General features: G+C 41.1%; 1 protein-coding gene across 2 annotated transcripts in view; it reads left to right on the top strand.

Moving 5' to 3' along the window:
* Positions 1-120: 120 nt before the first annotated feature.
* The window catches only part of CYP39A1 (cytochrome P450 family 39 subfamily A member 1), a 118,901-nt gene continuing 105,531 nt past the window's right edge, over positions 121-13,490 (top strand). The window contains exons 1-3 of one of the 2 annotated variants that reach the window (XM_019986223.2): positions 121-554; positions 9,753-9,888; positions 12,581-12,755. In XM_019986223.2, the coding sequence (XP_019841782.2) occupies positions 378-554; positions 9,753-9,888; positions 12,581-12,755 (488 nt within the window). In that variant the 5' untranslated portion in view covers positions 121-377. The remainder of the gene's footprint in view (positions 555-9,752; positions 9,889-12,580; positions 12,756-13,490) is intronic. The other variant, XM_019986222.2, reaches the window with a different exon arrangement.

Raw genomic sequence — 13,490 nt, 5'->3', positions numbered from 1 at the left:
CTGGGAAATGTAGTCCGCGTGGCTCCGCCCCTTCAGCTGAGTTCTCTGATTGGCCTCAAGCCAGCTGCCCTGAACCACTCCCCCGGTCTCCATGGTAGCAGGGCTCCTGCCTCCACCCTCTGCTCTCGCCCCAGCTGGAACCAACCCCCGCATTTTGTCCGGGATAGTCAGGACTTGAAAAAGACGTGTACGTGGTAGGAAGAGATGTTGCAAAAGTTACCTAAAAATTGGGGCGGGGAAAAGAGGCTACAGTTAAGAAGTCGACCAAGCTGCAAAAGTCACAGCGGAAAAGTTGGGAGGTCGAGTGAGTGCCCTGTTCCAGGGCGAAGAAGCAAGACTTTTCCCTTCTCTGACTCAGGAAGGTGCTAGACAAAAACATGGAATTCATTTCCCCAACAGTGATTATAATCTTAGGTTGTGTTGCTGTTTTATTATTTCTTCAGTGGAAGAACTTGCGTAGACCCCCGTGCATAAGGGGCTGGATTCCTTGGATTGGAGCTGGATTTGAGTTTGGAAAAACCCCTCTAGAATTTATAGAGAAAGCAAGAATCAAGGTATGTGGCCTGAGCACATAGGGTTTCCGGAAGAGATAATGTATTCTTTTTTATTTTCTTTCGTTACATCTCAAATGCAGTGTTAGAACGTGGGGAACCTACCTACTGCCCACAGTTAAACGATCTAGCCATTTATGAGTAAGTTAACTAACAACAACTGCCTTATGCAAGATTTTTCTAAAGAAATAGGTTTTTATGAGTTGTGAAATACAAGACAGCTTGTCAGTGCCTTTTTGGAAGTAGAAATTAAAAGTGCTAGTTACTTCATCATAGATGAAAAATCTAAAGTGTATATATATTAACTAAATTCAATGATTGGGAAGACAGAAGTGTAATATAATTAATTTCGATTTATGAAAACACTTAATAAATTAGTATCCAAATCGATAAACACCAGGCAGTTGTAAAAGTGGCTTGCAAACTTGGTCTTTACAAATACAGTGGGCACTGTATTTTCAGCTGGTGCTATTTGATTATGGTGAGGTCTATTTTCACTGCACACTAAGGATATTAGTAATCATTGTTGTACATGTTTTTGTCTTTAAAATCACTTTTAAATATATCTTTCAAAAATAGTATATAGGTTGCTGCTAACTTTTTCCTTTATTTCAAACAATACTTCAATTAATAGTCTTGTGTGTATGTTCCTGTGTGTTTATACTGTTTGTAGTTTTTGCACTTACTTGATTGTTTCATCTGAAAGTGAAAGTGAAGCAGCTCAGTCGTGCTGGACTCTTTGCGACCCGTGAGCTGTAGCCTACCAGGCTCCTCTGTCCCTGGGATTCTCCGGGCAAGAACACTGGAGTGGGTTGCCATTTCCTTCTCCAGGGCATCTTCCCGACCCAGGGATTGAACCCAGATCTCCCACATTGCAGGCAGATGCTTAAACCTCTGAGCCACTAGGGCAGCTCATCAGAATAAATACCTAAATGTAAGACTACCTAAAGGACATTAAATTGTTTATATTATTGTGTTGCCCCTAGGGATTATGTAAGGATTAAAGAATGATGTAAGAATCCTTTTTCTTTTCCTTTGAGTGTAGGAGAGTTCTGACTCTCATATCCTGGCCCACACTAAGTACCGTAGTTTGATAGATGAAAAATACTGTCTTTTAAATAAATACATCTTGGTCTTCTGTAGCCTTCCTTAGATATATGATTTTGATAAATCTTTAGGAATGTTTCTGGAAGCTTGTCTTAGAAGGCCAAGCAAGGTCACAAAGTTTATTCTGTTTTCTTCTAAAAGGTTTATAGCTTTCTATTTTACATTTAGGTCCTAGAGCCACTTAGAGTTAATTTTTTTGTAACGTGTACAGAAGGGATGAGTTTTACGTTTTTCCCATCTCCATGTCCAGTTGTTTCAGTATCATTTCTTGAAGGACTTGCCTCTCCTCACTGAATTGCCTTTTGCAGCATTTCAAAGATTAATTGATATATACGTGTAGATCTATGTCTAGCCTTTCTATCCTATTCCGTTGATTAAATGCCCACTCCTTTGTTAACACTAATACAGTAAATAAATACAGTAAATAAATAAAAACTAATACAGTTATAGTAAATCTTTAAAACAAGTAGTGAAAATTCTTTGAATATTTTGGCATTGATGTGGCATTCAAGATTCAGTTCAGTTCAGTTCAGTCACTCAGTGGTGTCCGATTCTTTGCGACCCCGTGGACTGCAGTGTGCCAGGCTTCCCTGTCCATCACCAACTCCCGGAGCTTGCTCAAACTCATGTCCATGGAGTCAGTGATGCCATCCAACCGTCTCATCCTCTGTGGTCCCCTTCTCTTCCCGCCTTTAATCTTTCCCAGCATCAGGGTCTTTTCCAATGAGTCAGTTCTTTGCATCAGGTGGCCAAAGTATTGGAATTTCAGCTTCAGCATCAGTCCTTCCAGTGAATATTCAGGACTGATTTCCTTTAGGATGGACTGGTTGGATCTCCTTGCAGTCCAAGGGACTCTCAAGAGTCTTCTCCAACACCACAGTTCAAAGGCATCAATTCTTGGGTGCTCAGCTTTTTTAATGGTCCAACTCTCACATCTGTACATGACTACTGGAAAAACCATAGCTTTGACTAGATGGACCTTTGTCGGCAAAGTAATGTCTCTGCTTTTTGATATGCTGTCTAGGTTTGTCACAGCTTTTCTTCCAAGGAGCAAGCATCTTTTAATCTCATGGGTGCAGTCACCATCTGCAGTGATTTTGGAGCCCAGAAAAATAAAGTCTGTCACTGTTTACATTGTTCCCCCATCTATTTGCCATGAAGTGATGGGACCAGATGCCATGATCTTCGTTTTTTGAAGGTTGAGTTTTAAGCCAGCTTTTTCACTCTCCTCTTTCACTTTCATCAAGAGGCTCTTTAGTTCCTCTTCACTTTCTGCCATAAGGGGGGTGTCATCTGCATATCTGAGGTTATTGATATTTCTCCCGGCAATCTTGATTCCAACTTGTGCTTCATCCAGTTGGGCATTTCACATGATGTACTCTGCATATAAGTTAAATAAGCAAGGTGACAATATGCAGCCTTGATGTACTCCTTGCCCAATTTGGAACCGGTTGGTGTTCCATGACCAGTTCTAACTGTGGCTCAAACAAAACCTTGTGGGCACCAGGATGCAGGGACCCCACAAGAGACTGAGCCAGACTTGCCTTTGAGTATTTGGGTGTCTCCTGTGGAGGCATGGGTCAGCAGTGGCCTGCTGCAGGGATAGGGGCTTAGGCTGCAGCAGACATGGGAGGCTCTGCGTGTGTGTCCCACCATAGAGCCACTGAGCAGACGACCCACAAACTGGAGAACCGTTATATCAAAGAAGTTCTCACACTGTTGTGAAAGTTCTAGGGCCCACAACAGGTTTTCCAGCATCTGGGGATCTGGAGAGGGACTGAGAACCCTCAGGGAATTTGACTTTGGAGGCCAGAGGGATTTGATTACCAGACTTCCATAGGACTAGGGAAACATACTCTTGGACGGCATGAACAAAACCTTGTGCACACCAGGACCCAGGAGAAAGGAGCAGTGACCTCACAAGAGACTGAACCAGTGTCTGTATGTGTCCAGGAGTCACCAGCAGAGGCGTGAGTTGACAGTGGCCTGCCATGGAGTCAGGGACACTGAATTCTGTAGTCTAGCATAAGTCCTTTTGAAGGAAGTCGCCATTACCAGCATTAACCCTACCATAGTTTGGCTTTAGGCCAAACAATTGGGAGGGAACACAGCCCCACCCATCAACAGACAATTGGATTAAAGATTTACTGAGCATGGCCCCGCCCACCAGAGCAAGACCCAGATTCCCCAGCAGCCAGTTTCTCCTATCAGAAAGCTTCCAAAGGCTCTTTTCCTTATCCATCAAATGGCAGACAGAATGGAAACTACAATTACAGAAAACTAACCCAACTGATCACTTGGATCACAGCCTTGTCTAACTCAATGAAACTATGAGCCATGCATGCCATGTAGGGCCACCCAGGATGGACGGGTCATGGTGGACAGTTCTTACAAAACGTGGGAGAATGACATTGAAACATGTATAATATCATGTATGAAACGAGTCGCCAGTCCAGGTTCGATGCACGATACTGGATGCTTGGGGCTGCTACACTGGGACGACCCAGAGGGATGGTATGGGGAGGGAGGAGGGTTCAGGATGGGGAACACATGTATACCTGTGGTGGATTCATTTCAATATTTGGCAAAACCAATACAATATTGTAAAGTTTAAAAATAAAATTTTAAAAAAAAAAAGAAAAAAAACAAAACATGGTCTGTTGGAGAAAGGAATGGTAACCCACTTCAGTATTCTTGCCTTGAGAACCCCATGAACAGTATGAAAATGCATTTAAGATTATTTGCATTTTAATATAAATTTTTAAATTGGCTTGGCAATATCAGTAATAAAAACTGATGGAAATATAATTGGAAGTTTGTTAAGTCTACAGAAAAATTGACTTTTTAATGCTATTGTCTTCTATAACTGCCGTATCTCCCATTTGTTATATAACTTTTTAAGGCATATTCTGTAGTTTCTAATGATGGGAGTCTTGCCTGTGATTGTTAATTATTTTTCTGAACTATTTAATATTCTTGAGGCTATTGTAGATACCTTGAGGATATTGCAGAAATTGTTTTCACTTTTTATTCCCCTTGGCTGCACTGCATAGCAGGCATATGGGGATCTTAGTTCCCTGATCAGGGATCAAACCTGCACCCCCTGCCTTAGAAGTGCAGAGTGTTAACCACTGGACGCCCAGGGAAGTCCATAAATTGTTTCCACTTTTGTTTTCCAGTGATGTCACTCTGGCACATAAAAGATATAATTGTTTTTGTTTTGTATTCTCTTATCTTGCCAAATTCACTTATTATTCCAGTAGTTATTTGGTAGATTTCCTAGGATTTTTAGACATACACAATATATCCTACAAACAGATAAGTTTATTTCCCGTATTCTGATCTTTATGTCTTTTATTTCTTTTTCTTACATAAAGAGAAGTGAAGTGAAGTGAAAGTCGCTCAGTCGTGTCCAACTCTTTGCGACCCCATGGACTATACAGTCCCTGGAATTCTCCAGGCCAGAATACTGGAGTGGGTAGCCGTTCCCTTCTCTAACATAAAGAGAAACTTCTAATATATCGTTGAATAAAAATGGTATACATAGATAAGCTTGTCTTTTTCCTAATATTCGGGAAAAAGTGTTCAATGTTTCAGCATTAAATTTCTTACTACCTGTAGGTTTTTCAAATGTGCCTATTTCAGACCTGACCTGGTCCATACCCAGAATTCACAGATGCTACCAGGGAAATAGTGACCTAGTCACTAAATCAGTTCACTCCTATTCTTGGAGGAGTTTTAGTCCATTTAGATCTTATTATTTCCCCAACTCTCTGATGCCTTTAAAAATATGATTTTTGTAATCTACCCCTCTTTTCTTTCATCCTACACAGACACAAAAGCATCTGCATTTGTTTTAAAAGCTGCAGAATATTCCTTGAGTCATAGTTCACTTAGATAGTCATCTAATGATTGACATGGTTTATTTTCCATATTTCACTATTATAAATAATGTAGCAACAAATGTCATTTCTATGTGTGCCAGTATATCTGTGGAGTAACTGATCAGATCAAAATGTCAGTGTATTTTTTTAATTTAATTTTTATTTTAGATTAGATTTTGGGGTTTCCCAGGTGGCGCTAGTGGTAAAGAACCTACCTCCCAGTACAGGAGACTTAAGACACAGGTTTGATCCCTGGGTCAGGAAGAGCCCCTGGAGGAGGGCATGGCAACCTACTCCAGTATTCTTACCTGGGAAATCCCATGGACAGAGGAGTCTGGTGGGCTATGGTCTGTAGGGTTGCAAAGAGTCGAACAAGACTGAAGCAATTAAGTACTCACGCACACATTAGGGTATAGTCGATGTTGTGTTAGTTTCAGATGTACAGCAGAGTTATTCAGTTATACATGTTCATATATTCATTCTTCTTCAAATTCTTTTCCCATATAGGTTATTACAGATTATTAAGAGAACATTGTAACTTAGAGTGAAGTGGGAAACTTTGTGTTTTGAGCAGAGGAGTAATGTGATCTGATTTAAATTTTAAGCGGTCACTTTGGGCACTCCGTTAAAAATAAAAACATAAAACTAAAAGAAAAAAGATGATTTGAAGGTTTTGGTAAGAATTCACGCTTGAGACCCTGCTGGCTTGTACCATGGTGATAGCAGTGGAAGTTGGAGAAGTGACTGGATCTCTCTTAAAGGTGGAAGCAGCAGGATTTCCTGGTGAATGGAACGTGGTGTGTGAAGGAATGAAAAGGGTCCGAGGTGACTCTAAAAAGTTAGGCTTGAGAAACTAGAACTTGGACTTACTATCAAGTGAGATGGACAATATTACCTATAATGTGGCCAGAGTGCCTGTACATGTTGCCAAAGGCCACTTTCCTGATGGAAACTTAAGAATTCTCACTTGAGCAAACCTTCAACAATGAAAATGATTCATCTTCTTCTAAGTGTTCAGTAATAAACCACTGAAGGTAGGGAACCTGGGAAGCAACGTAGATGTCTGCATCACTAATGGAAAAATATGAGGCTTCACTATTTTGGGGTATCAGCTATTAGGCCCATAATTGCCTAATAGCATCCAACAGTGTGTTCCCGGAATGATCACATGCCATGCAGATCTGGAAATGACTCATATTGAAGTACTATGAGCCTGACGGTACTTTGAGATATTCATAATAACTGTTGTTGTTCAGTCACCAACTCATGTCCGACACTTTGCCACCTCACGAATTGCAGCATGCCAGGCTTCCCTGTCCTTCACTACCTCCCAGAGTTTGCTCAAACTCGTGTCCATTGAGTCAGTGATGCCAGCCAACCATCTCATCCTCTGTCGCCCCCTTCTCCTCCTGCCCTCAGTCTTTCCCAGCATCAGGGTCTTTTCCAAAGAGTTGTCTCTTTGTATCAGATGGCCAAAGTATTGATGCTTCAGCTTCAGATTCAGTCCTTCTAATGACTATTCAGGGTTGATTTCCTTAAGAATTGACTGGCTTGACCCCCTTTCTGTCCAAGGGACTCTTAAGAGTCTTCTGCAGCACCACAATTTGAAAGCATCAATTTACTATAATGGGATGTAAAAGTATGGGTGGTGGTTCCAAAAATATACATGTTGAATGTGGTCCGGGAAAGTCAGTGTGGCCACAGGAGGAAATGAGAATGAGGCTTTGAAGGAAGAAGGTTATAAAACTCATGGGTCCAAGGCAAGGGTCACTGTGTGCTAGGCAAGGCCACAGCAGAAAGAACTCTGTCAGTCAAGATGCAGAAGATGGAACAGAAAAAGCCCCATGCACAGCATTTGTTGGAGTTTCCTCCGGAAAGCAAGGCAAAGCAGGCTGGACAGTTTAGGACTGACGACTCTGAAGAGTTTCTTGGGCCTTTGAGCTCTAGGGTTGGTCTCCAGATGCCCAGTGACTTTTTCTGGGATGATTTAGGGCAGGGATCATACTGGCTTGGGTGTGTCAGAGTTAGACCAGGAAGGGGTTGGTGATATAGACTCAAGATGGGTTGACTTCCATATGAAAGGTATGTTCCTGGTTGGCTGAATCCTTTGCTCTCTCTAATTATCAGCTAGCTCTGAGAGAGCCATTTCTACCCAGTAGTGAGGCCACTGGGCTTCCCTGGTGGTTCAGTGGTAAGGAATCTGCCTGCCAGTACAGGAGAAACCAGTTCGATCCCTGGGTCGGGAAGATCCCCTGGAGAAAGAAATGGCTACCCACTACAGTATTCTTGCCTGGGGAGTCCCATGGACAGAGGAGCCTGGCAGGCTACATACAGATCATGGAATCGCAAAAGAATTGGACTTGACTTAGCAACTCAACAACAACATCGTGAGGCCTCCAAAACTGAACATCATGAATAAGAAAACATAGCTCAAGAAGACAAAAGAATCGTATCAATTTGGGACTTCTGTAAATTTTGGATAGAAGCTATAAAATGCTTTTTTGTTAGTGGAATTTGAAAGACTTGTATGGCTTAAAAACAATTAAAATATTCTTAATGTAATGGTACCTGTTCTCCTCCATTTGTGCTGCCTGTACTTTTCTTTGAAATATGAGATTGGTTTGTGTTTAAATGTGTTCATTTTGAGTATTCTAAGAAAATAAAAATACATCTTAATCAACCCTTTGTATTTTACCTCTGGTTATTTAAATGTATTCTAGAGAACATTCAAGAGAATTTAAGAGTCGTCATTTGAATAGAAAAAGAAAAAAGAAAATGTAGCTAATGTAATTGACCCTGTGATGAATGGATGCCAAATAGACACCAAATCTAAAAAAGTACAATTGGAACAGTAAGCTCTTTTGAGGTTAGAGTTGTGGGGAAGATTGTGGTTTATTGCCTCCATTCATAATTGAAGAAAATGTTAAATTATAATTAGAGGCCAGTGAAAATAATATCTTTTTCTCCCAGTAAAGTTGTGGACTCCCTGAAACCAAACTCTGCACTAGAGGATGTTTGTAGGCTCCTAGGAGTGATCTGGGGAGAAGGCAATGGCACCCCACTCCAGTACTCTTGCCTGGAGAATCCCATGGACGGAGGAGCCTGGTAGGCTGCAGTACATGGGGTCACAAAGAGTCGGACACGACTGAGTGACTTCACTTTGACTTTTTCACTTTCATGCATTGGAGAAGGAAATGGCAACCCACTCCAGTGTTCTTGCCTAGAGAATCCCAGGGACGGGGGAGCCTGGTGGGCTGCCGTCTGTGGGGTCGCACAGAGTCAGACACGACTGAAGCGACTTAGAAGCAGCAGCAGCAGCAGCAACAGGAGTGATCTGATAGAAAAGGCGCAACTGATGGTGTATGAGAGAGAAGGTATCCATGAAGAACAAAGAGACTGTGAACTCCAAATCACAAGTGAAGGAGAGTGGGCATTTCCCAGGGGCAGGACCCTCCATCTGTTGACTTGAGGGGAAGCATGGAGAATGAGTACAAATGGGTACAATTCTTTGCCCTGGTGGTGAGAAGCTGAGAGTGCTCATTTTTCCCCAGTGAGTTACAGGAACACTCATAATGGAGAGGGTTGGGCAGGGTGAACAGGTGAGTCATTTTGGAAAGGGAGAAAGTGAACACTACAGAACTTTCTACTGTAGACATTGTTGAGTGGCCAGAGATTGACAATGAAATCAGTCAGCAGTTTTTTTTCTTGAACAAAGTTCAGCCATAGGTTGCTTATAACCCTCCAGGTATCTTGAAAACAGTGTTGGAATATCACAGTGTTTAACCTAATTTCTAACAATTATTTCTGAGTATTATTTCCTACTGCCAGAATGGAAGGTGCAAACAAATAAAAATACGATCAAAAGGAAGGTTAAATATTATGACAGAATAAATTAGGATTTATATAATTAAATTTCACTCCATCAATCAAAATTTATAACTAATTACTAGGAAATGGAAAGCCACTCCAGTATTCTTGCCTGGAAAATTCCGTGGACAGAGGAGCCTGGCAGGTTATAGTCCATGGGGTCGCAAAGTGTTGGATGCGACTGAGCACACATACATTATACGTAATCTTAATAGTTTTATCTTGACTGTAATTTCAGTATCGGGGTTCTTGAGGACCTCTGTCTTAAGCATAATCCATGTCCAGTAACTTGTCTATTAGAAATGCTTACTAATCTGATCTCTACTTATGTGTTTTCTTTCAGTATGGACCAGTATTTACAGTCATTGTTATGGGCACCCGAATGACCTTTGTTACTGAAGAAGAGGGAATTAATGTGTTTCTAAAATCCAAAGAAATAAATTTTGAACTAGCAGTGCAAAATCCCGTCTATCATACAGGTAAACAGTATTTTCAGATAGGCCATTTGAAATACAACATGGAATCCCAAGGGCAGTTCTAGGTAACAAGCACGTCTTCACTCCTCTAGCAAAAATGAGGCAGACCCACTATTTTATTCTTTAGAGTAGGGATAGAAAAGAGTTTGTGATGAGTTTGGCCTTTGAAAAACAAATTGTGTGCTTAGTCGCTCAGTTGTGTCAACTCTTTGTGGCCTCATGGACTGTGGCCTGCCAGGCTCCTCTGTGCATGGGTTTTTCCAGGCAAGAATACTGAAGTGGTAGCCATTCCCTTCTCCAGGAGAATCTTCCCATCCCAGGGGTCAAAGGCAGGTCTCCTGCATTGCAGGTGGATTCTTTACCATCTGAACCAAGCCCTAAAAATGAATTATTTGTAGTGTCAAACATTAGGATCTCCACAAGGCATGTGTAAAAGATAAGGTCACCTCACATTTACTTGGGAAAATATTGGAATTTATATCCTGTTAACAGCCCCCAAGATGTCACTGACTCTTATGCTGCGGTGCATATGTTTTACAGGCTATTGCTCTTTGTTTGATCTCATGCTGCACCACTGAGTGAGCCCCCCTCCTTTATTTTGGCTGTGATCCGTCTTTTGCTGCAGGGCAGGAGACCTCTTTGTGCCATCGGCTCCCTAGTTGCAGTGTGTGCCTTTAGTTACCCCGCAGTATGAGGGATCTTAGTTCCCTGACCAGGGATCAAACCCACATCCCCTGCATTGGAAGGCAGATTCTTTTTTTTTTTTTTTGGTTAACTATCTTTTTTTTTTTTAAACTTTACATAATTGTATTAGTTTTGCCAAATATCAAAATGAATCCGCCACAGGTATACATGTGTTCTCCATCCTGAACCCTCCTCCCTCCTCCCTCCCCATACCATCCCTCTGGGTCGTCCCAGTGCACTAGCCCCAAGCATCCAGTATCATGCATCGAACCTGGACTGGCATCTCATTTCATACATGATATTTTACATGTTTCAATGCCATTCTCCCAAATCTTCCCACCCTCTCCCTCTCCCACTGGAAGGCAGATTCTTAACCCCTGGTCCACCAAGGAAGCCCCAGTAAGCTCTTTACTGTGGCATTTCCTGACATAGTCCACAGGGTTATTAAGGTGAGTGGGGCTTGGCTTCATATAATTGGTGCCCTTTCTTTCTTCATCCTCAGAGACTGCTGGACTCAATCAGCGTACTTTCAGTGTGACTGTCTGCCTTTATTTCTCCCCAGGATGTGAACATGCATGCTAAGGCCATTTGTCTTCCCAGGAATACAGAGCTGGTTCATTTCACACCTGGTTCTTCTCTCTGCTTTCACAATGCCTGTTCTTGCTTCTAACATCTTTCTTTCCCTTGGCTTCCTTTTTTTGCTTCTTCCTTAGGTTCCTTTTCCTATAGCTTCTTTTATGCATTTCTTGCCATTAAGACATAAAAGTTTGTTTTCAAGGCTGTTAGATCAATAGCATGATTATTATTTTTTGTTGCTTGCATGAAAAATCACAACATGTTGATAACATTTTTGACTCTTGAATGCTTCTTGACTGTGGCATTCCAGATCAAAGAAATATAAATACTTGGAAGATTCTTGATCTGTAAATTCACATATTCCTTCAGAAAAATATACCAACTTAGGTATCAGAGGTATATTGAAATGATCACATTTTTTTTTTCAGCCCTGCCCCCCCCGGGGGACTTTCGTGTTTAAATATTTCTGTTTAACAGATAAAATATCTTAATATTTACTCATGAGCCAGCTTCTCATTCCTTTTAAATATACCCCTACCACAGAGATGATACATAGTCAAGAAATCTACAAATTATTTTTCATTAATTTATGTGAAATGTAACCTACATATAATAGGATGATGAAATATAAAATTAAAAATTAGTTTTTAAAAAACTTATTTTGAAGATAATTAAAGAGGATTAAAGAAAAATATAAAGGAATAATGAGTTCAAAAATTCATACTCTTTAACACCCAGACCAGACCAGGTGTGTCATGAAAGGAGCATGAACACTGAGATAAAGGGAACGATGGAACAGTGTGGGGACTTCCCTGGTGGTCCAGTGGTTAAGCGTTCACCTTCCAATCCAAGGGATGCAGGTTTGATTCCTGGTCTGGATGCTAATATCCCACATGCCTCATGGCCAAAAAACCAAAACATAAAGCAAAAACAATATTGTAATAAATTCAATAGAGACTAAAAATGATCCACCATAAAAAAAAAAGTCTAAAAAAAACGGGGTGGGGGAAACAGTGGGGCCAAAGCTATTCATGGAGTTAGGAAGATCCTGCTGGTGGAGACAATATTTAAGATACTTAAAGGAGAAAAGAAGTCAGAAGGAGAAATGTATATCTTATAGGCGTGTAAGGGAAGAGAGGGTTGTTGTCAAAAATAGATAACATTCAGAGCAGATAGAACAGCTCATGAAGATGGTGAGATGTAAAAAAGAGTGTGTTTTACCTGGAATATATATTTGGAGGGCGAAGACACTGGAAATACCATTGGAGAGCTGGAAAGAGGGTAGAAGGTCTTGCAAACTTTGTTAAGGCTTTCACCATCTCACAGTCTATGTTGACTCTTCACCTTTGGCTCTAGTTCCTGCTGATCAAGACATATTGACTGTTTACTTTAAGAAGGGGTTGCTTCTTTTGAAAAGTGTTTTCTCTGTTTATAGCATCCATCGCAAAGAATATCTTTTTAAAACTGCACGAGAAACTTTATATCACGGTGAAAGGGAAAATGGGGATTTTCAACCTATACAAATTCACTGGACAATTGACTGAAGAATTACAGGAACAGTTGCAGAATTTAGGTACTCATGGGACCACAGACCTGAACAAGTTTATGAGGTAAATCAGTGCCTTGTTATTTTTGTTTTGTTTTCTTTTTTTGGAGTAAGAAAGTTTGAAGCCTGTATGTTGGACCTGAAATACTATGTGGTGGATTATGAAATCTACCTTACTAAGCAATTAAAACATTCTGTTGATCTTTTAAATTCTAATTAATGGGCAGTTTTCATTTAGTACTTCAATTTGAAGTTAAGCAAACAAATCAATAGATCCTAGGCGGCGCTAGTGGTAAAGAACCTGCCTGCCAGTGCAGGAGATGTAAGAGATGGGTTCAGTCCCTGGGTTGGGAAGATCCCCTGGAGTGGGGCATGGCAACCCACTCCAGTATTCTTGCCTGGAGAATCCCATGGACAGAGAAGCCTGGCAGGCTCCAGTCCATGGGGTCACAAAGAGTTAGATACAACTGAAGCAACTTAGCAGGCATATATAATAATTTCATCATAGTCATTCCTTACAGTTTTGTATGTTCTACATGAGTTTCCTTCATGTAATTGTCATGTATCCATCAGAATTTTGATAAAGCATTCAGTGCAATTTGTGATTATTAGAACAAGAGGACATTGAGAGGAGAGGAGAGAGGAGAGGATTGCAAAGTAGAGGACAAGGTTCCAGGAGATGTTTGTGAGACTTCACAAGGTGGCTGAGCCAAAGCCACCATGGGCCTCAGGACTGAGCCCAGAGTCCTCTGAGAGCAGAGATGCTGAGACAGTGAGACAGGAAAGGACAGTATGGGGA

This window comes from Bos indicus, chromosome 23 (assembly GCF_029378745.1).
Source record: "Bos indicus isolate NIAB-ARS_2022 breed Sahiwal x Tharparkar chromosome 23, NIAB-ARS_B.indTharparkar_mat_pri_1.0, whole genome shotgun sequence".
NCBI lineage: Eukaryota > Metazoa > Chordata > Mammalia > Artiodactyla > Bovidae > Bos > Bos indicus.
This window is presented reverse-complemented; position numbering and strand designations above follow the sequence as displayed.